Source organism: Corvus moneduloides, chromosome 9 (assembly GCF_009650955.1).
Source record: "Corvus moneduloides isolate bCorMon1 chromosome 9, bCorMon1.pri, whole genome shotgun sequence".
Taxonomy (NCBI): Eukaryota; Metazoa; Chordata; class Aves; order Passeriformes; family Corvidae; genus Corvus; species Corvus moneduloides.
This window is the reverse complement of record NC_045484.1, coordinates 639,648-661,089: the sequence shown is the minus strand read 5'-3', so window position 1 is coordinate 661,089 and position 21,442 is coordinate 639,648. Positions and strand designations below refer to the sequence as shown.

Here is a 21,442-nt window from a genome sequence, read left to right as displayed (position 1 = left end):
CGACAAGAGCATGAGGATGGGCAGGGAAGGTGGGAATACAGAGAGCCAGAGCCCTACAGGCTCCTGGGGGCTGGCTGGGTGGTCACTGGGGTTATGTCTCAATCTTCCCTGATCTCCCTCTCACCTATGCTGAAGGAGAGTAGAGCCAGGCTTCTCTGCCAACGGCCAGGAGCAGCCAGTGCCAGGGTTTGGGCAGGCACTGCTGTCTTGATTGTGGCCAGAATGTGACTTTGAAAGGCTCCTGTGCAGCCAGGAAGGTTGGAGAGGGCTCTGCTCCCTAAAGAAAGAGGGGAGAAAACCTTCCAGTGGAGGTCGTAGCCCAGCCCTATGCTGGGGCTTAGGGGTGCTGCTTTGGGTTGGGGTAGCACCACTGCACCCCTTGCTCCTCGCTGATGGCTCCTGAAGCTTGTCAGCAGATGAGCCTGACTTCTTCGCTGTGGGTTTGCCCCCACGGAGCTTGTGTTACCATGAGCCTGGAGAGGTGGTCGGTATATGTGTGCAAAGGTCATGCTTGGCTGGAAGGAGTTAATTTGCTGCTCTGTCTGTCCTCCCCACTCCCCTGAGCATCACCCAAGCTCCCCTCTGGGGCTGGGATGGGCTTTTCCCTGTGCCTGCTGTTGGCTCTGCTTGGAGCCACATGAACCACAAATCCCACTGGGCATGTTTTCCCTACCAGTGCCCACAGTGATCGCTGGGCCTCTGCCAAGACAAGCAGGGCTGTGGCTTGGCAGGCACAGAGACCCCTCGGCGATCGATGCACCAAGGAAATCCCTGGCTCTGGTGAGAGCCGACTGGCAGCACCCCTAACCAGGGGCTCTTCCAGGAGCACTGGAGCAGGGTAAAACTTCCTTGCTGGAGAGCCCCAGGTTGCTCACAAGGTGGGGCATTTCCTTCCTGGAGCCAGGAAAAGCGGCTCAGATCCATCAAGTATTTAGGCTTCACGTTTGTGGGTGGGTAAAAAGGAAAGGTGTCTCATGCCAGAGCTGTATCCACTGGTGATGGAAAGGGTGCCAGCACTTTCCCTGTGGGATCCCTGTGTTGGCTGGGAAAAACCCTGCCTCCTCACATGTGCTGGGCAAGGAGGGTGAAAATCAACAGGTTTTTTAATTTCTCCAAGTTTTCCACGGGCACCACCATTCTCGTAGCTGTCCCAGTGCATACAGCTGGTGGTGTTGTCCCTTTCCCCTTTTTTATCCCAAACTTGCCCGGACCCCACACGAGGGAGCCTGTTTCCTCTGTGTCTCCTGGGGAGGAAGAACCTGGAGGGATGTGTTTACTCAGCTCAGGGCAAACATCCCAGGTTCTGACTGAACAGTCCAAAATGGAATATGGGATATTTTCCCCACATCTGAACTATCTCAAGGTAGAGTGCATCCACAGTTCCTGGCAGGGTCTAGGAGCACAGGGATAAAGCACCCCATGGGCTACCCAGATTTGCCCTCCACAGCTTTAAATCCCATGCCTTGATCCCCCTGGACTCTCGAGCTTCTTCCCATGCCCCTGGGATGGGGAGACTGAGCCAGCTGAAGGAGGGAAGCAGCTCTTGCTCCCAGGCTGATGCTCCGGGAGTGTGAGGGGTTAATACTACCCTGCTGCCTAATCATAGCCCAAAGCTGTAAACCCCCACCCCGGGGGAACATCACTGCAGCTCTGGATGTAAAATACTCAAGCCTGAGCTTTAATGATATTTATCTTTGGGAAGGAGAAAGCATAACTCTTGGCTAACGATATTACCCAAGGCTCATCCTGTCTCTCCTCCGGCGCAGACGGATGGGCAGCCCTGTGTGTCCCTGCGTGTCCCTGCGCAGCGTGGACAGCCCTGGTCCTTGACACTCGGGCTGGAGCTCCTAGATAGTCACAGTGATGGAGAAAGATTCTCTTTTGGGGAATGCACCCTCCCTTGAGCAGCTCCTGAGGGAAAACAGCCATCTGCCCGATTCAGTGGGTGCACAGGTGCCACTGGGATGGGGGGGTCTCTGCAGCCCCCTAAACACATCAGATCAGGGAGGGAGTGCAGCTGCACGGAGACCTTCCTGTGACACTGGTGCACGGGTATGTGTGATCTCTGGGTCGCAAGGATGGGCGTATCCCTCAGATAATGGAGATGTTGGGGCTGCTGAGCAGCTCCTGCTGAATGTTCCTTGTGAGGCTGAGCCCGTTTTTCAGTGTTTGTGCAGGCAAAAAGCGAAGCCACCGAGGTGTACAATGACTAACGAATGCACATCTGGCATGGGAAATGTGCTGTGCAGGGCAGGGCTGTGCATTAGCTCCCCTGAGCTCTCCCCAGAGAGCAGGCAGACTTGGGAGGTTGTGGCCATATGCTCCGGGATCGGGATGAGAGGCAGGGAGGGGTGAGGGTATCACAGGATCGTGCTGAGACACCGTAACCTGTGCATACCCTCATCCCCCAACCAGAAATACGGAAACATGCTCCACCTGACTCCCAAGGACCTTTCCACGTCTTAATCCCCCATTTTCAGCCCAGCAGCCCTGGTGTTGAGTGCACAAGGCAACTAGAGAGCTTGAAACCTGTGAGGAGCAGGCTGGACGCTGGTGAGGATGGAATTTGGCACTGTCAGGCTTTTTCTGATTGATACAGCAGCCTTGGGCTCCGCTGAAATGAAAATAAAAGCAAGATCTAGCACAGAATGGAATAAATTCTCCTGCCAGCAGCTGCAGGTTCAGCTCCTGAGCATCCTCTGGCATCAGCGTTTTGGGCTGGTGGAAATGCTGGCCTGAACAGGAAGGAAATGATTGATGTGCTGGAGTGTGCAGGGGGTGAGGTGTATCCAGGCTAGGGCACCCGGGAGCGCCAGGCCCCGGCACGCTCCTCAGCAGGGCTGGAGCTCCGTGCACACACCCGGGCATCTCGTGGGCTTTGCATGCTCAGATGTCGTGGAGGAAGCACCTAAACAAGGACTCGCTGAGTTATTTATCTGAATGTCCATCCTCATGAATAAGGGTGTGAAGCATCATTGTGGGAAGAGAAGTCCGGGGGCTCAGATTTTTTTACAGCAGAGAAAAACCAGAAGGAACTAAAAGTATTTTATGGTTTTGTTTTAAAGCTAGTCAGTGAAATCCTTTTCAGCACGGGAAAGATGGAATTTTGTACAACCCACAAGAACTTCCCGTGCTGATACGGGATTAGCTGCAACACTTACAAGCCTTGAAGTCAATTGTTTGTGTGGGTACTGCAGCATCTGAGGGCTGCAGAGGGGGAGACTCTGGCAGGCTCATGATCCCTCTATTGCCAGAGTACCTGTGTGGCTGTGCCTGGGCATGCTGAGCTGTTTGTGGTGCCCTGGCAGCAGCTGATCCCGAGATGCCAACAAGACAGGATGCTTTGCAGGTGCTTTGTGCTGCTCTTGCCCCAAAACAAACTGAAATAAGAACTTGACAAGTATTTTGTATCAAACTGCTGCTTGATTTGCCAGTAGTGCTAACCTCAAACACTCTGAACACGCCAGCTGAGCCTCCCAAACCATGTGCTTTATTTAAAACCACATTGACTGAAAGCAAAAACTTCGGCTTTAATTTTCTTCCGTGTTGTGGAGCATCTGGTGCTCCTGTTTCTGAGCGTTTCCCAGCCACCACCAAGCAGGAATCCCACCTTCTCTGTTCTGTTTGGTCACCCATGCATTGCTTTAAAAAATAATGAAACAACAATAGGAAAGACAGCTTGAGGGGGAAAAAATGAGACCAGCATTGGAATCAGGCGAGCTGATAACCTGCTCGCTGGAGCGATGCTGTTTCACATTCGCTTTGTTGTGATCTCCTGCAGCGCCTGCCTGCTCTGGGCCAGAGCCACGGGGGTGATGGAGGAGCATCGTCTGGATCTGGGCAATCTCAGCTCTGTGTAAGCGGAGTGACTCCTTAATCCCAAAGAAACTCTTTTCCATGTCCATCCATGGAAACAGCGAAATGTCAGTTCTGAATTAGCTGTAATAATGCCTCCCATGGCCCTGGCAGCGCTTGCTGAGGGGAGAAGTGGCTCTCCCTGCACCCTGGGCTGTCATCACCTCCTCGCATCCTGCCCAGAGCAGCCCAGGAAATGACTTTGTCACTTTTCCTGGCCTCCTCCTCCGTGCTCGCCTGGATGTCTCTAATTCCCATCCCTCCAGCAGCTCTGAAGCCCAGCTAAGGGGAAAATGCATCTCTACCACCCTCCGCAGAAATACTCCGCGTGCTCGCTTTTCTCGCTCCGTGCTTCTCTGTACTTGCCAGCCCTCTGATGTGCTGGAGTGGATGATGTGGATTCTCCTTTCAGCAGGGGAGCAGGGAGGCTGTCCCTGGCCGGGCTGTGTGCAGGTGTCTGTGTGTGCCACGCAGCCCTTCCTTCATCCCGCAGCAGCCCTTCCTTCATCCCGCAGCCAGCAGGCGCTTGGATCCTGCAGTACAGAGGGTAAGTGCTGTGACAGGATCCACTTAGCTCGCCTTCGCATTTCACAATTCATCCTGCCCTTTTGCTAAAGGCGCAGAGCCGTTTGCATCCAGACGTGCATTTATTTCCTCCCGGCTCAGCTCTGCTGCTGGATCCCGGGGAGAAATCGGCGGCTCGGGCTCCTGGCTCCGGCAGCGAGCAGCTGCAAGGGCTGGGCTGGAAGAACGGGGAGAGCAATCCCTGCCCAACGGGGATGCCCTGACGGACGGTGAGCTGACAGAGGAGAAGGTGAGCGGTGTTTTCTGCCCAGCTTTATAGCTTGCTCTGCAGGGAGGAAAAGTATCAGTGGTGTCTTGTGCTTAGGAACTGAAGCACAGGAGAGTTTTACTGCCTCGCCGTAGGAGAGGTTCTGCATTCATCCTACCAAGCTGCACTGCCTTGCCATGGCTTTCGTGCCCTGTTGAGACCAAAATCAGAGAGAAACAGGCAAACACGAGTTCTCCTGGCACAGTAATCCTCACACTCGCAGTGGTCAGCTCGTGGTGCAAGGCATGAGATTCAATTATCATTATCGTAGCAGTGAGCAGCACTCCGCTTCCAAAGGTGATGCCAACTGCAAGCTGTACCTTCTCCAGCTTAAACTCCTGGTTTGGAGCTTCAAAGCTTCCCAGCAGCTGGAAACTCTCACTGGGGGCAATATCTTTTATGTGTATGCGGCTTCCCAGTGCCAGCATGGGCTTGGGGCACACAGCAATGGGCTGAGCTTGCAGCAAAGCCGGCAGCGCCTCCGGCCTCACGCTGGGAAGCCAGTGTCTGCTAAGAGAGATGTGTTTTACAGGGAGTCATGGGAAGGGGGGGTCATTCTGCCTGAAAAATGGTGGATAGGCTTGGCATCCCCACCCCTGGCCCTGGCTCATCCCTGTGGCTGTGGTGTGGGATGGGTTTTTCTCCTGGCTGGGGCAGAGGCAGAGGAGTGTGAGTAGCTGAGACATGGTGAATGGATCCAGCCAGAGCCTCTGGACACCCAGCATGGGGCCGAGGCAGTGGTGACATCAGGAGACGCTGTTAGGGATGGAGGTGCTCGGGGGACTGGAGGAGTGGCTTTGGGGTGCCCGGGGTGCAGCAGGACCTGGGCATGGGGATGTTGCAGGTCTGACAGTGCCTGAGGTGCTGCAGGGCTTGGCTTTGGGGGTGGCCTGAAGGTACCCAAGAGTTCGGGGTTGCTGCCAGTGTGTGCTCCCCAGGAGAGGATTAGGCTTGGTATGTGTTCAGTGGGCGTCCCCCCTTTTTCCCCTGCCGTGGGGCCGGGGGCGGTGCTGGGGGCGGCAGCTCCGGCCCCGGCAAACTCCTCCCCCGCGGCCGGACCCGCCTGGATGCTCCCCTCCACCGCTCCGGTGATTATTCCGCTTCCTATTATTTATTATTCCCGCTGTTATTGCTCTTGCCCTCCTCCTCTTCCTCCGGCCCTCCCCCGTCGTCCCGGCCCGTCCCCGCCCCAGCCGCCGCGCACCGGACCCGCCGCCACCCGCTCCCGCCCGGCCCGGGCGCCCAGGTACGGCTCGGGCACCCCGCCTGCCCCGCTCCCGACGCTCTCCAGGGGCGTCGGGGCCAGGGAAAGGCTCTGGCAGGGATTGGGGCTGCGACGGGAAGGGGGAAGCCCGGGCGGTGGGGGGCGCGGAGCACAACCGGCTGGGATGCTCGGGTGGGATGCTCCCCGCATCGCCCCGCTCCCCGCATCGCCCCGCTCCCCGCATCGCCCCGCTCCCCGCATCGCCCCGCTCCCCGCATCGTCCTGCTCCCCGCATCGTCCTGCTCCCCGCATCGCCCCGCTCCCCGCCTCGCCCCGCTCCCCGCATCGCCCCGCTCCCGCATCGCCCCGCTCCCGCATCGTCCCGCTCCCGCATCGTCCTGCTCCCCGCATCGTCCTGCTCCCCGCATCGCCCCGCTCCCGCATCGTCCTGCTCCCCGCATCGTCCCGCTCCCGCATCGTCCTGCTCCGTGCATCCCGGGGCAGCGCCGAGCCCCTGCGCCACAGCTTCGTCTGGGCGAAGCTCCGAGGTTGTGGTGCCCTACGAGATCCTGACTCGTTTTCTCAGGGTTGTGTGGTCCGACTTTGTGCTGTGCTGGGTTTGTTCAGTCCCCGTGAACTCTGATGGCAGCTCGGGTGGGTAGGACAGAGTTTTCCCGTCTCTAAACCTACTTCTTTGCAGCCACTTGAAGTTTTGGGAATCCCAAGCCTGGGGCTTAGCCTCATGCTCCCTTTCCGGGAGCCCAAAGCTTAGCCATTCATCAAGGACATGCCAGCCCATCAAATCCTCAACCTCACCACCAAACCTCTCCAGAGAAATGGTGGCTGCCTTTGCTGAAGTGGAGGAAATCAAATCCTTTTGTTTATTCCGAAGGATCTCTGTTTTATCTCTCACCGGGCTGCAGTAATTAAAGGAGACCTGTACTTGAGCTATTTGCCTAGCTTTTGTTTTCTCTTAAGGTTATCCTGGAGGATTTTATTCCCTCCAAAAGGGCATGTGGGAACATTTAGTGTTTTCAGCTGTATTTCATTTGTGTACTATTGATTGTCTCTCCAGCACAGAGATTTTCTAAGGAGTGGTGGAATATTCCACCCCGACGGAGGCTTGTGTTTCTGGGGCTGGATTTTTCCCCTTTCCCAGCTTTGCCCCTTGCTTGCCTAAGCCTCAGAACTCCCTGTGATGCTGTTTGAGGGATACTGTGTGTCCTGGGGCTGCTGGCTGGCATTCAGCATTGTTCCTGCAGGATCCAAAGGGTTCTAACCTGGGCTTTGCCAGGGATTGGGAGAAAAGGCTTTTCCTAGGAAGGACTTTTTCACCTGCTGAGAAGCCAAGAGGGGAGAGTGTCACTAGGCTGCCATTCTCAATGTGATGGTGGACATCGGGTCAGTGAGTCCAATCCTATTCTGGCACCATCTCCGCTGGGATGTGAAATCCTTGTCCATCTCTTTCCTAAGTGCTGGATTTCAGCCTGGCCACAGGCCTGAGGACAGCCAGCTCCAGAGACCTGCTTAGGAGAGGCAGCCCAGCCCTGCTGGGGACTGTTCCAGCCCAAAAGACCCTTTGCAGGGTGGAAATCAGATGTGAAGGATTTTCCACTTGGCAAACCCTCTTCTCTGGAGAAATGCAGAGCATCCTCCAGCCATTTTGCATGGGGCATTTTGGGCGCATGGAGCTACAGGAGAGCCGGCCAGCTGTGTGTGTCTGCTGGGAAGAGTTAGGATGGAGCTTTGAGAGGAGCTCTGCTCCCAGCTGGTGCAGGACCACCCACCTTAGCCATGGGCACAAACAGGAACACAAGATACGCTCCTGTTCCTGGGAGCTGCTCTGTGGTCATGCCTCAAATCCAATAGCCCCCAGGGCAAGTGGCAAACAGAAATAAGGTCAGGCCGTGGTGTTCCCTTTGTTCCCTGCCCCAGCTGCCTCCACCTTCTCCCCCTCCATCCTCCATCCCTGCTGCCCCCCATCCCTCCTGGCATCTCTGCCCTCCTAACCTTCCCTGTCGCTGCTTTCCCACCAGGATGACGTATTTATTGTGGCTCCGTTACCCTTGTTTTCTTGAAAGCAAGTTTCACACTTCATTTGCAGGAGACATTCAGACTTCACGTTGGGTTTTCCTTCTCACTGGGCGCGTGTGGCAGTGTGTGTGTGACCACCCCGGCCAGCCCCGCTCCTGCCGGATCGGGCTGCGTGAGGTGGAGCATCCTGAGTGACGGATGAGTCTGTAGCCTTGCTGTGTGATAAATCAGCGAGGAAAAAAATAGCCGGTCTGAAATCCAGCAAAGAGTTGGGCTCTGCAGAGCCGGCCCGTCTGTGCCTGGTTGCATTGTGCCTCCTTGCTCTGGTGGGATGCAGTGGGTGAAAGAAGTGTGAGTAGTCCTGTAAAGCAACTGCAGGTGAGCTTTGCCCGTAGCTTTATGGAAAAGTCAGTCCTGGGCCTGATCCTGGAATGACTCCTTTTGGATGTGCCTCAGACAGTGGGGTTTGGGTCGGGTGCTGTGCCCTGCGTTTGACCCTAGAGCAACGTGTGGCTCCGGCTTTCCCTGGTGTGTGCAGCCATGGGGCCGTGATCCAGGATCCCGATGGATGGGCCGTCTCTGAGATGGATTACTGGTGGCTTGGACAGCAGAGCTGTGGCTGGGTGACTCTGTCCATCCCAGGGGGTGTCTGTCTCCAGATGGGCTGTCCTCCCACAGCACACCATTGGCATCGCTGTGGGTGTCTGAACTGCAGAGCAGAAAAGGGGACCCGTGGCTTCCCCATGCCTGCATGGGGCACCTTTCCAGGAGGAGAGAACCTCGGGTGGATACCAGTGGATTCACTCTGGCTCTGTGGGTGAGAAGGGCAGGAGGGGCTTCCCAGTGCTTGTTCTGAGGGATCTCTGGAGGTCAGAGTGGCTGTAAGCTCCTGTTCCCACGGGTGACGTGGCTGTTACTGGGCCTGCATCCCACTGGGAAGGATGAGGCACGTGGGCTCCTTGTGGGTGGTGTCAGTACCAAGAGTTTCCCTGGCTCGCCAGTGCTGGGATTTGGGCTGGTTCCCCTCCAAGCACGGCCACTTCGTGGTGCCCTCGGGATGGGAGGGCAGCTCATCCCTGTGCCGTGTCCAGCTCTCTGCCCGGGTGACCTGCGGTGGCTCCCGTGCAAATCCCACCCTGCTCCTGCTATGGGGGCCTTAAAAGCCCAGGGGGAAGTTACAAACACGTGTGTCCCCAAGGCTAGGAAAGGGTCACCCAGAGGCCCTGGAGATGGGCATCCAAGCTCTGGGCAAGTCACATCTCCTCCCTGGAGCTCAGGGATGAGCAGCTGGTGGCAGCTGCCACATTGGGCAGACAGAGGCAAATGAAGAGGAGATCAGAGACTTTTCTGGGTTGTTTTCTGGATCCCAATCACAAAGCCACACTTCCAGAGCCAGCAGCTGGCCCTGATGTCTGGCCCCACCAAAAAGAGACAGTCTGTCTGCCTTGCGCTTTCGGGGAGGCTCCGAGAGCCCTCCCGACTGTAGTACTGGTGCACGTGGGAGGCTCCTCTCTCTGTACTGCTGCCTGAATGCAATTAGGCTTTAATGAGTCATTAAAATAAATCTCTGTTTCTACTCCAAGCGAACATGCTGGGGGGATGCTGACAGTCAGAGCAGCAGGTCTTGCACCATGCGGAGGCAGAGGCTGCCCTTCCACGCCCTCCTCCCCAGGGCTGGCACCCTCCATCTCCCTTTCCCTTGGACAAAAGGACAGTTCCCAAGCACCATGCAGATTAGCAGCTCCTGTGAGAGCAGGATTAAGCTATAACCAGCCCTAGGGTTGGGTTTTCTGTTGGAGGAGCTGTGATCTGGAGGGTCGTCTGTTCTCTGGTGCCAAAGGGCACCTGCCCAGCTGGAAGTGGGCAGAGGTGTACCTGGTTTGTTAGAGATGCTGATGGCCATGTCCTGCTTAACCCTTACCTGCATCTGGTGGGCAGCTGGGGGAGATCTCAGCTGGCCCCGTGGCTGGATGGAGATGAACATGAGGCAAGCAGCAAAATGTGAAAGGGAAGTGCAGTGAATCACCGATAGGCACACGTATAGCTATCCTAACTAATGTAAATGGGATTTAAAGGCCTCCTGAGCCAAGAGGGGTGGTGGTGGCCCCTCACCTTTTGGCCAACACAACATCTCCCTTCATTCCTCTTAACGGGTAAACAGTGCAATTACCCGATATGATGTCTTTGCTAGTTGAATCCCCCCACAGTGGCTGTCCAGCTGGCACGCTTGCAGGCAGGAGGGCAGATGCTGGCAGGACACAGGGGGACACCTCAGGTCCCTGAGGAGCAGCACCCCTCAGACACCTGTCACTGTTTCAGCCACCAGCCCCCAGGCTGCGGGAGGGCACGGGTTAAACGCAGGGGGTGAGACAGAGAATTTATTTTGCATTTTATTTTAGCAAAACACGTAAACTGGGTGACGCCGAGGCACAGCGGGTCCGCCCCGGCACGGCGTGGGTGGCATGGCCCGGTGTGCTGTGCAGGGGGGACTGCAGCTGATGGGATTACAGAGGCTCCAGCCTCATCCAGAGCTTCTCCCCTGGGCTTTGCTTTCGGGAGCAGAGCTTGCTGCTACACGGAAAGGTTTTGCACAAGCTGTGTTTCATGTGCCAGGCTGGGAGGAACTGGGATAGGGCAGCAAGGACAGATCCATGTGGGAACTGGGAAACTGGGGAAAGAATTTTCATGGGAATGGTGGAAATGAGGTGGGAAGGGTGAGATGGCACCGATGTCCAGGGCAAGGAGGGTGATAATGAAGTGGTGCCTTGGAGGAGAAGCTGTCCTGGGGGTTGTTTCACAGAAAGCTGCTGAGAAACTGGCCTAATGAAAAAAAATCTTTGGAGGGAAACTCACTGCTGTGCTTGGTTGGATCTTGTTGGGGATGCTCTGTGGGGTTTCTCTGAACAGTGCTTCTGGGACTGATCCTCCTCTTCCACTGTGTGCCCGGGATGAAGATGCATTTGGTGTCACTGAGTTCCCGGTGGAATTAGCCCCACTGGAGAGCAGAGCATGCACCTTCATGTGGGGGAGGAGCAAGAAAATCAGACTGGGGAGAAGACTGCATATCCACAGAATGTGTTGTCAGCCCCCAGGGCATGGAGGGATTCGGCTGACCTCGTCACGTCCTTGCCCTGATGGGAGGAGCCCACTGGTGTGAGGAGTTGAAGGTTTCATCTTGGAGCAGTGAGGGTGCTGGAGAATGAACAGTGGAGCATCCTTGAAGAGAGGCCGGCTCCATCACACTGCTGGGGAGAGCCTGGGGCAAGTGCTGGGAATGCTGGCTGATGCTGGGGAATACCCGTGCTCTGTTTGGTGCCTTGCCACGGGGTTCAGTCAGTCCTGGGATACCCGCAGCAGCACAGGGTGGTGTGAATGCCATCGGGGTGGATTAAGTAACCCTTCCTGCTCCTTCCCGAGCTCACAAGGATCCATGTCTTTTGCTGAACGTTGTAAACACCCATTGTGACGGGGCAACGTGGGGTGCAAGTAAGATCCAAGCCCTTGCTCTCCCAGGTCTGTGTCCTCCAGGAACCCACAGTACGGGGGGCAGGATCCAGCCCGGGCTCTGGCTCTCCTCGGGCCGTGGCCACAGGCAAGCTCCCAAGCCTTTGGCACACGTGTGCGGGAAAATTCTCCAGTTTTTTTGGCAAGGGCCGGCCTCACGTGGGACACACCCAGCGTCCCGGCTCGCTGCCGCCCCGGCACGGGCGCTGCTCCTCGGGGGCTGTGCGGGTGCTGCAGGGCCGGTGCCTGCGGCAGGGGCGCTGCCCAGGAGTGCTGCCTGGCTCCGGAGCGCCCGTGGGATCTGACGTGCGGGATAATCTCAAAAGCCCTTCTCTGTGTGACTTGGCTTCGTGCCGCCGGTTTTGTCCCCGGTTATTTCGGGAGCACGGCGGAGCGGCTCCCCGGCACACGGGTTTGTCCCCGGTTATTTCGGGAGCACGGCGGAGCGGCTCCCCGGCACACGTTCCTGGCCTCGGCCATGCGGGGCTTTTGCCAGGAGCTGCCCCGGGAGGAGCCCTGGCACAGCAGCGGGAGATGAGCCGTGTGGGTCAGGCCGAGGGTGTTCCCATCCTGCATCCCACCGTGGGCTGCACACCCCCCTTCCCGAGACCGCATCCACCCGCCCGGGCTCCCGAGCTGGGCTGACTGGGAGCCGGCCGAGCAAACACAGCGGGTACGAGACGTGTGGGGGGATGAGGAGGGATCTGTCACGCTCCTATCCTGGGTTTTAAGCCGCCCTGCAGCGAGGAGGAGCTGCAAGTGGGGTTGGAATTATATAGAGGCTTGCCTTGTTCCAGATGTAGCCTTGGCTGAGCCATGGGGTTTGCTGTCTGTGTGTGTTTGGGGGGACAGGGTGGGGTGACAGTCCCTTCCGTGTCCCTCCATCGTATACGTGGCTGCGGTTAATCCACACAGGCAGGCGAGACGGGATCTGAATAGTCGCTTAAGGAGATAAAGCGCGGATGAGATGCCCAAGTAACGAGATACCGGGATAATCCGTGCCTGAGAAGTCCCAGCCTGCAAAGCTGCCCTTCCTCCGGAAGTCTGAGAAGTGCTGCGAGGCCTCCCAGGGAAAGGAGTCAGCGTGTGCTGGTGCCAGGATGTGCCAGGGCTTCACACAGCTGGACGGAGCTCGAAGGGGGATGCTTGGTCCTTTGTGGCTGTAAAGACGTCAGCAGGGAAGTTCTCCTGGGCTCCCACAGGGCAGGATGAGGCCTGGCGTGGGAGGCAGTGAACCTGGGTGGGAAAGAAGGTGTTTTTTGGCAGAGTTTGATGGCTGGGAGAAGGGATCTCCTGGGCTCAGTGGGTTGGGAGCACAGTGTTACAGCAGGAGCGCAGCCCCTCATGCCCACCCTGGAGCTGGGGTCTGGCTGGCAGCTTCCACCACTGAAGGCATTTGATTGTTTTAATTGCGATTAATATCTTGCCTTTTCCACAAAGCTTTTGCAAGAAAAGAGCTGGTTTCACATCCTTGTTGGTATTTTGTCTTTCCTATCCCTGGACTGGGAAGAGGCAGTGGGGGGCCTTGGGGAGCTGGTCCAGGTGGTGGAGGGAAAGCAAGGGCAGACTTGCAGCAGGGCACAGGATTTTTGGTTTTGATGAGTGACTGTGATTCACTGGAGCCTCGGCTGGGGGACAGTGTCACCTCTGCGACCTCGCTGTCCTTGCGGTGGCTGGGAGCAGGGTGTTGGCTGCAGCAAAACTGCTGGGAAAAACCCACACGGCTCAAGGCACCAAAGGCATCACAGCAGGAAAAAAGCCTCGGGTAGGAAATGGGTCACACTAAACACCCTTTCTGCTGGGGAAAACCTTATTTGGAGTTCTCTGCAGCAGGCTGAAATGAAAGGTTTCCCGACTGCTGCTGTGATTTCTGTCTGCGGACTGGTCCAGACTCCAGTATAACTCCAGCAGAACCAGCAGCAGGTTCAGCTGATGCATTCATTAGAAGTTTAAAGGTTTCACAGTGCCCCAGGGGTTTGCCGCCTGGGCAGGAAGCCTGGGGGCGAGCACTGGGCCCAGAGGGAGGCTACTGGGGGGCTGCCAGCTGCATCCCACATTGCCATTGCTGTGGGTACAATTTCATGTGGCTCGGCTCGTTTGTGTGGTGGGCTCTCCTTGTTTCTGCTCCCCCGTGGCTTGGTCTGTCCCCTCAGAGCAGAGCACCTGACATGCAGGGAGGTGGCAGGAGCCCAGCCTTGCCCAGCACCCGTCCTGCCCCGTGGCTGGGGGTTTGCAGCAGAGGGCTGATCCCCCCCTGCCGCCGGGCTGGGCCGTGCGGGGCAGGTCGCAGCTGCCCGGGAGCTGCCCTGTTGTTTGCTGCCATAATCTGTTTTGAAAAGGCAGCCCCTGATGCTGGTTTTTTCCAATTAGGCCCTGGGAGATGACTCTGGTGAGGCAGCGGCCGGGCTAATTTACCAGGCAGACATTTCATTGAATTATCCCGTGAGCTGCAGAGCAAAACCAGGAGAGCAGAGCCTGGGTTGGGGCAGGACTCGCGGCGGGGTTCGGCACGATGCTCGCGGTGTATACCCGTGCCCTGCCCCGGCCCAAAGCTGCTCCCGAGCTCTGGTGTGGGTGTTTGACCCCTGCCGGGTGGCAGGGATGAGCTCGGGGCTGCTGGGACACCCGTAAGGACGGGAGTGTCTCAGCTGGGCTGGGAGTGCTGGTGGCTGGCAAAACCCTCGCCGTGGACTTGCAAACCGTGCAAATCTGCTATGGACGTCACTGAAGGAGAATAAATATAGAAGGCTGAGATGCCACGCGTTCCCAGAGTCACTTTTCAGGCCGTGACTCTGCGCCGGGAGGCAACATCAATAAAGAGATGTATCTCTGCAGCAAGCGGCTCTGCCCGCCTGCCCCTCCGGAGGAGTTCGATAACGCCACGGCCGCGCCCTCCGCCCGCTCCCGACCCCCGGCGACAGAGCGACCCCGCTGCCAGCGCCCCGGCCACTCCCCGAACGGCAGGGACCAGCCCTGCGCCTATAAATCCTGGTTTTACTGACATGATTTGTGTGCCAGAGGGTCCCCACGGCCACCCTTGGGCTGCTGCCTCTGCTGAGCCGCCCAGGAGCCGGGGAGCAGCGGGTGCCAAGGAGTCTGCTCAGCCTGGGATATTGAAATATTTAAACAACTCTCGACTCCACTTTTTAAGCCAGAAGGAGAAATGGGGCTGTGCCTCGAGGAGTTGGGCTTGGGCATCCGCCTGGGATGCCTCTGCGTCCTGTCCTGCTCCGGGACAGCTGAGCTCACAGTGCAGCCCAGGCTTTTACAGGATCCATGAAAATCTATGGCCTTTTTGTTGGGATGGAGTGGTGGGGCCGTGTGCAGCTGAGCCAGTGGAGCCCAAAATAGGTATGGGCTGGTTCCTGGTGGCAGAGGTGTGAAAAGGCTGCTGTCGTCGTCCTGCCTCTTTCTGGGCATATTTAGTTTATAATCCCCAAAATCCCAGTTACTCCCGAGACTGTGGCTCTTACTCCTTCTCTGGGAGGTGTTACATTCCCTTCTTCATCCATGCAGGAGAGAGCTGTGGGCTAGAGAAAGCTATTTTATAGGCACAAACTGGGTGGAAAATGAACTTCTGGACTGGTGGTGCGCAGGCTTTGGGGAAGAGGAGAAGGGTAGGAGCTTCCTCCTCTTGGAAGACATCCCCTATAAAGAGGAAAGGCAGTGCTTCTCTTGTGCTTCATTTTCATTTTTGCCTTTATTTAGCAGTCACTATTTTATTAAGGAAGAGCCCAGTTCCTGTGTGGGGCTAGTGAAATGCTGATCCCAGCACTCCCAGAAATGGGAATACCAGAGATGGGGCATGTGGAAGCCCAGCCATCCTCGAGGCAGCCCCGATCAGACACTCAGGTCTCAGAGGTGACCGAAGGATCCCCAAGGCTGGTCCCTCCCTGCCCAGGGTCATTCTCCAGGGCTGCCTGCTCACTCCAGTCCTCAGGCTAATTGGATGCTGCTCTCTGAGCTCTAAATCAAATCACAGCTCCCATGAAATGTTCTGGATGTGAACAGCTGCCTGCATCATCCATCACTGCCCAGCTCACGGCATGTCCCTCTCGGGGTCATCAAAGGTCAGCATTTGCCTTTTTCAGCCACCCACTGTCACCTTTTCCCTGTTAAAGGAAGGCACCTGGGGAAGTGACAGCCACACCAAAGGCTCCCTGTGTGTCCCCTCACGGTCCTGGCAGAGGTTCAGGGTACGGTTTGGTAACAGGGAGCAGGAGCTGAGTGTGTTGGTCTCTATTATTAGCCCTGTGCTGGGTCTCCTGATGGATGGAGATATTAGCTGGGTTATGGACATATTGATTTCTTTGGGGTTTTTTTTTTTCCTTTGTTTCATGTGTGAGAGCGGCTCAAGGAGGAAATCCAATGCGTGCCCGCCTTTTGGCTTCCTACAGGAACTTCCCATGAGCTGAAAATCAATTTGTGGCAGGCAGGATGTGCAAATCATCACAGCAGAGCGAGGAGGGTGGGTGATTTTCGGGGAGGGAGGTTCCAAGTTTTGCCTGCTGGGACGTGCAGCCGAGAGGGGCCAGGGGAGAGTTGGGAAGGTCTCGCCTGAAAGCTGCCACCTTTCTCCGTTAATTAGGGCTGCGTGGCGAGTGGGTAATTAGATCTCCTCAGTTGCAGCGGGCTGGCACTTGGGCCCTATCAATTATCCCTGCTCTGGACGAGGCACAGAGGGACGCAGGGGCCAATAATGAAATGCGGCTGTGACGGGCGTCACCGGGGGGGCAGGGGGTGATGGGGCCATGGCTGCGCCCACTTCTTGGTACAAGTCCTCAATTTTGGTGAAACGGCAGATTTGGGGCACGGGGTCGTCCTTTCCTGGCAGTTTGATTTACCCACCTTTGCAGCACCCACATTTCCCAGCAGTGTCCCTAAAAAAGCAATTTCTTAGCCCCACTGCAGTGACACGGGTGGCATTGGTGAGGATGGGGATGCTGGGCAGCCTCTTTGGGAAGGGGGATGAGCTGACGGTGGAGTTTTTCTCCTTGTTCTCCCTTCCAGGGCCGCCGAGTCTCCCCGTGGCCATGTGGTGCTGCCCGTCCCGACCGGCCGCCCCGGGGCCAGCGTGACTGCGACGGCCTGCCTGTCCTTTTCCGGGTGAGTGTCCGTGGGGTGATGGGGGATGCTCGCCTGTCCTGGAGGGGATGGAGGAGCGGTTTCGTTTCCCAGCAGCACCTAAATCATCGGCCACTCGCGCAACGATGCATCCGCCTTCCTTGTAATAAATTTTCAAGTGGAAAAGGCCAAGTGCTGACTAAGCCAGGCCTGCACCCTGCTCCTGTAGAGCGCTTCTCCCAGCTTGGGAAATGCCTCCTTTCCCTGCTTTGAATCAAGGAAAATAACACGGGGGTGAAGCAGGGCTTCCCGCAGGTCCCAAATCAAGGCAAATTCTTGGGAAACGGGGAAAGGCAGGCAGGTGCAAGGGGTGCTCTCAGGCCATGTTTAACCTCTGCCTCCACTTCTTCCAGGTCCAACGCCTCTGTCACTGAACGTAAGTGTCCCCTGGGTGCCATGGCACAGGGATGGGGGTGGCAGCTGCTCAGCCTTGTGAGTGCTTGACATGCAGCCAGGGTGCAATTTTTGGGCTCGGACTGTTGTGGAATTCAGAGGCTGCCCTTTGGCTTTTCCTGGTGAAAACCCAGGTTTGTTCCTGCATTTTGAAGCAGAAACTGGATTTTCTGCCAGGAGGGTGGAAATGGTCCCTTTTGGCTCAGCAAGGGGGGGAGGTTTTGCCAGTGGGCTGTGGGGGGTTTGACAAAGACTCCAAGCCAGAGCAGCAGTAACAGTGAGGGGATGTGATGCTGTGTCCCAGGTGTGTCCTCTCACTAAGAGGAGGAGGAGGATAATATTGGATGATACTTTTCCAGCTGGGGAGAGAGGAATGAGCATGCAGTATTTTGGAATGGCTTGTGGGCATCAGGTCCACAATGTGATGACAAAGCCAGGGTAGGTGAGTTTTGTGTCCCTGCCTCGCAGAGTTTGATGGAGAATTGGTCGGATGACAGCGGGAACTGTTGTTATCACCGGGGGAATCCTAGCGACGGTGATCCTACTGTGCATCATTGCTGTGCTCTGCTACTGTAGGCTACAGGTGAGTGTCCTCTGCCTTGCCACCCCTACCTTGCACTGGAACGGGCTCCCCAGGGCAGTGCTCACAGCCCCAAGCCTCCCAGAGCTTAAGAAGTGCTTGGACAATGCTCTCAGGCACATAGTGTGATTTTTGGGCTGTCCTGTGCAGGGCCAGGAGTTGGACTCGATCCTTCCAACTTGGGATATTCTATGATTCTGTGCTCCCCCGGCCAAGGTGCTGCTGCAGGAGGGGTCTGGATGGGCTTTTTTTGCCTGTGATGGCAGGGAGTTGAAACCTCCTATCTCCCCCCAGGAGCTGCAGTTATGTCCTTCCCTCCCCTCAGTGTGGGGGGTACTGCCCTAAGGCTTTTGAAGCTCTGCAGCACTTGCTAATTGAGGTGCAGGCTTGGCTGGGTTTGCAATACCAGATGGAGATTTTTATATAATTTTTTCCCCCTTGTAAATTAAACGAGGAGGCTTTCAGCAACAGCTAACTGCAACCTCCTGCTCTTTAAAAGTTAATGTGAAGTCTGTGCCATGCAGCAATGCCCGTGTGATGAAAAGCACAGCGCTTACTTGGAGCAGTTTCCAACTGGCAGGATGAAACACCTTCCCCTTGCAAACCTCACAGGGGGATGGCGGTGAGTGCCCCAGCCACTGCCTCCTGCAGCACGCTCAGGTCCAGGTTTTGTCCGGCTTCTGCTGCTTCACAGGACCCAGGAATGGTGGAGCAGATCAGCAAGAGGCCACGGAGGGTTTCTCTGGCAGGGGGATGAGGGGAGTGGGGATGTGGCAGGGCTGCCCCACCGGCTGCTCCGCTTCCCCTCATACAACCCCTTCCCTTTCCTGCAGTACTACTGCTGCAAGAAAAATGACTCCGATGAGGAAGAGGAGGAGGAGGAGGAGGAGGAGGAGGAGGAGGAACAGCCCGAGCTGCCCACGCACTCGCACCTGGGCATGTGCAACGCGTGCAGCTCCCGCGTGGTGGACGGGCAGGGCAGCCCCGCGCCGCCGCCCAGCGAGCTCAACCAGCACGGGGCTCACGCCTACTGCCCGGCCTGCTCCCCGTACGGCTCCCCCTTTTACATCCGGACTGCCGACATGGTGCGCAACGGGGGCGAGAGGGTCACCTACACCCCCGCGTGCTACAAGGAGATGGGGCCGCCCCTCAACATGGCCACCCTGCAAAGCTACACGGTGAGCCGCCACGGCCTGCTCCGCGACAGCTTCCCGAACCCGCGGGCCATCAGCACGGAGGTGTAGGCACCATTGCCACTAGCACGGGGTGTCCCCCGCCGGCGCCCGCTCCGGGGAAGGGGCTTTTCACTTGTCTTTGAGGAGAGGAGCCCGGACGCCCAGCCCGAGGCCAGCACGATCCTGCCGAGCCGCCCGGCACGGCCAAGCCTTGCGGGCCAGAAGGCGAGCGAGACCTCGAAGGGCGATGCCGAACCGGCCGCCTCCAAACCCATCATTAAGTGTCATTATTATCTACTCTCTCCCCCAAAGGGACTTGTCTAACGAGGGCTATGTACAGTAAAACCTAATTTAATTACCCCAGGCTCCCCTGGCTCCCTGAGCCCAGCGAGGCCTTCGGTGTCCCCGCACAGCCACCCGAGGTGATGCCCACTGCCTTGGGCACACGGAGCAATGGGCTGACCGTCCCCGCCGAACCCCCGTGCCGAGCGGGGCATGGCAGCGCTCCTCGGCCATGGGGAAGTGAAGAAGGGCAGATCCAGGTCATCCTGCTCCCCTCGTGCTGCGTCAGCTGCCGCTAGCAGTAAGCTTTTCTGTTCGAGTGTAAGATAGGGCACCGTCTCCCACCTGCTTCGGTCTTTGCACGTGCTGAAGAAGTTCAGGACGTGAATTTAGGTCACTGCCGCGGGAGGCAAAGTTCCTCGCAAAAGTGCTCACCCACGCAAACAGGCACAGGCCGGTCCGTCTGCGGCCAAAGCCCACACCTCTTCTACTCTTCACAGGCTTTCTTAGGAGCAATTTTTACTTGGACCCATGAATATGGCAAGATTTTACTTATGGGAAGAACTGAATTCCTAAATAACTGCAGTTTTGGTCACCTTCAGCTTTCAAAGCTCCACCCTGACAGCTCCGACAGCCAGAGGAAGGTTGGCTTTAGGATGGATTTTGCTTTTGACAGCAACAGCAGAACCCACTGGGTCACATCTCCTTTGCCCACAGCCTCCCACTGGAAAGTGACGTTCAGGTGGTCGGGGTCCCCCTGCTTTTGCTTCTGGAAGAAGAGGGCACAAGACCCAAATGTGTCTTGAACATGTTGTGAACGTGGGTTCACTGGCGCTGCAGCTGGCAACGACGGCCAGTGACTCTGCCTTTCTGCAAAAACGAATGTGGGAAAGGTTCTTCTTCCTCCATAAATCAAATTAGGTGAAAAATTACTAAAGGGATATCTCCATCTTCATCTCTATTCCCAGGCACTTCCATAGCAACCAGTGCAGGACTGCTCAGCTGAGCACTTCCCATTCACGGCAGGGAGGAGGGACCGGGACAGCAATGATCCCTGCGGATGCTGTTGGAGGTAGTGGCAGGAAACCCTTGCCATGCCTTTGCAATATAGGGTAGGACTGCTCAGAAATGTGAGTGGTGGGGTTTTATTTTCACCACTGCAATTTAGAAATCATCCCACTGCTCACAGAAGGATTTGGACTTGACCTCCCCATTCACACACAGAAAAAGTAGGTCTCAGCACAGAGACACACAGCACACCAGCCTCGAATGTCCACGTTACCGGGCAAAAGGCTGATGTACACATTGGACCTGCCCATGCCTTGGCACCTCTGATCTGAAGAAAGGAGCCAGACAAAACGTGGTGATGATCCTTGTAACCAAACACTTTGCCCCAGCCTGCATTTTACACACACTTCTGAGCAAGTGTTACGCACCATCTCCCCCACCTCCAGCCCAAAAAGACATTGCATTTCCATTATGTTGAGACTCGGTCTAGCTGCGTTGCTTTTAGAGTCTCTTTCCACTCTCCAAATAGTGATAGCAGGTTTTAATGTCCTCTTACATTAAGGGCAGGCAGGAGGGAAGATGAAAGTTAGCAGCAGCAAAGCTCTCTGGATCCCACTGGTCAATAGTCTGTAGCTCCTGCTGCCTCCCATCCAGCCAGTGCTCCTCCCTGAAAATACAGTCTGTAACAGGAAGAAAATCTTGGCTAACTTGATAAATCCCATTCTTTCCCACTCGAGCATCTGCTCAGCTAGGTCTCATCATGCTGGGAGCCACGAGAAGTTAATGTGTCCCAGTGTGGTCTCTGCCAGACGGCCCCATGATGCAGTCCCCTTGGCACAGAGCCAGCACACGGACACAGCGGCTCCCGGCACCCAACTCTACTTCCTGGCACACAAAAAGGCTTCCCACTGCCACGGCAGCGCCGTGACCCCCAGGGGAGGGTGGGAATAACACACTTCTGTGGGTCACCCTTGTGGTGAAAGGAAGGCCACTCCACTGTCATCCTCGTCACAAGCAAATAAAGCGTGACCTGTTGCCGGCTAACGAGGCGCCGAGGCTGGGGCGGCAGTTCCAGAGCAGCCAGATGGCCAAGATGAGGGCTGGCCTTGCAGCCAACACACGCCCTGGGTCTGGCATGGCTACAGGGAAATGGGTGAGTCTGGAAGGGCTGGAAACACGGGGGATGCAGCTGAGGATTAGAACGTTTGAGAGCTGGTGGAGGAATAGGATGGGGTAGGGGCAGGGATCCCAGACTTTTTTCCACTTCAGATTCCTCCTGTTACTATTCTGTGTCTTTGTTGCTCAGCTATGGGTCCAAATTCAATGTCAGAAATAAACGAGGACTTTGAAATACAAACCAGGAATGGTTTCTGTTCTTTTGGCAGGCAACACCAAAAGGGCTTTATCCAGTGCTGCCTGGAAGCTCTACTGGTGCAAGCATTTTTCCTCCC

The 21,442-nt window shown here is 56.7% G+C and overlaps 1 protein-coding gene across 2 annotated transcripts; it reads left to right on the top strand.

Annotated features, from left to right (window-relative positions):
• The first annotated feature begins 4,065 nt into the window (after positions 1–4,065).
• FAM163A (family with sequence similarity 163 member A) lies at positions 4,066–21,348 on the top strand. Of its 2 annotated transcripts, none has more exons than XM_032118370.1 (5): positions 4,066–4,402; positions 16,440–16,535; positions 16,907–16,929; positions 17,415–17,529; positions 18,360–21,348. In XM_032118370.1, the coding sequence occupies exons 4-5, from the start codon at positions 17,437–17,439 to the stop codon at positions 18,768–18,770; spliced, it is 504 nt and encodes a 167-aa protein (XP_031974261.1). In that variant the 5' UTR covers positions 4,066–4,402; positions 16,440–16,535; positions 16,907–16,929; positions 17,415–17,436; the 3' UTR covers positions 18,771–21,348. The 2 variants fall into 2 exon arrangements, with proteins under 2 accessions (XP_031974261.1, XP_031974260.1); XM_032118369.1 differs by lacking the exon at positions 4,066–4,402 and adding an exon at positions 4,425–4,669.
• The last annotated feature ends 94 nt before the right edge of the window (positions 21,349–21,442 follow it).

Bases quoted from the DNA above. Each gene is read 5' to 3' on its own strand.
- FAM163A (XM_032118370.1), top strand. From the start codon at position 17,437: ATGACAGCGGGAACTGTTGTTATCACCGGGGGAATCCTAGCGACGGTG. The intron at 17,530-18,359 runs GTGAGTGTCCTC...CCTTTCCTGCAG, and splicing joins TCTGCTACTGTAGGCTACAG to TACTACTGCTGCAAGAAAAA.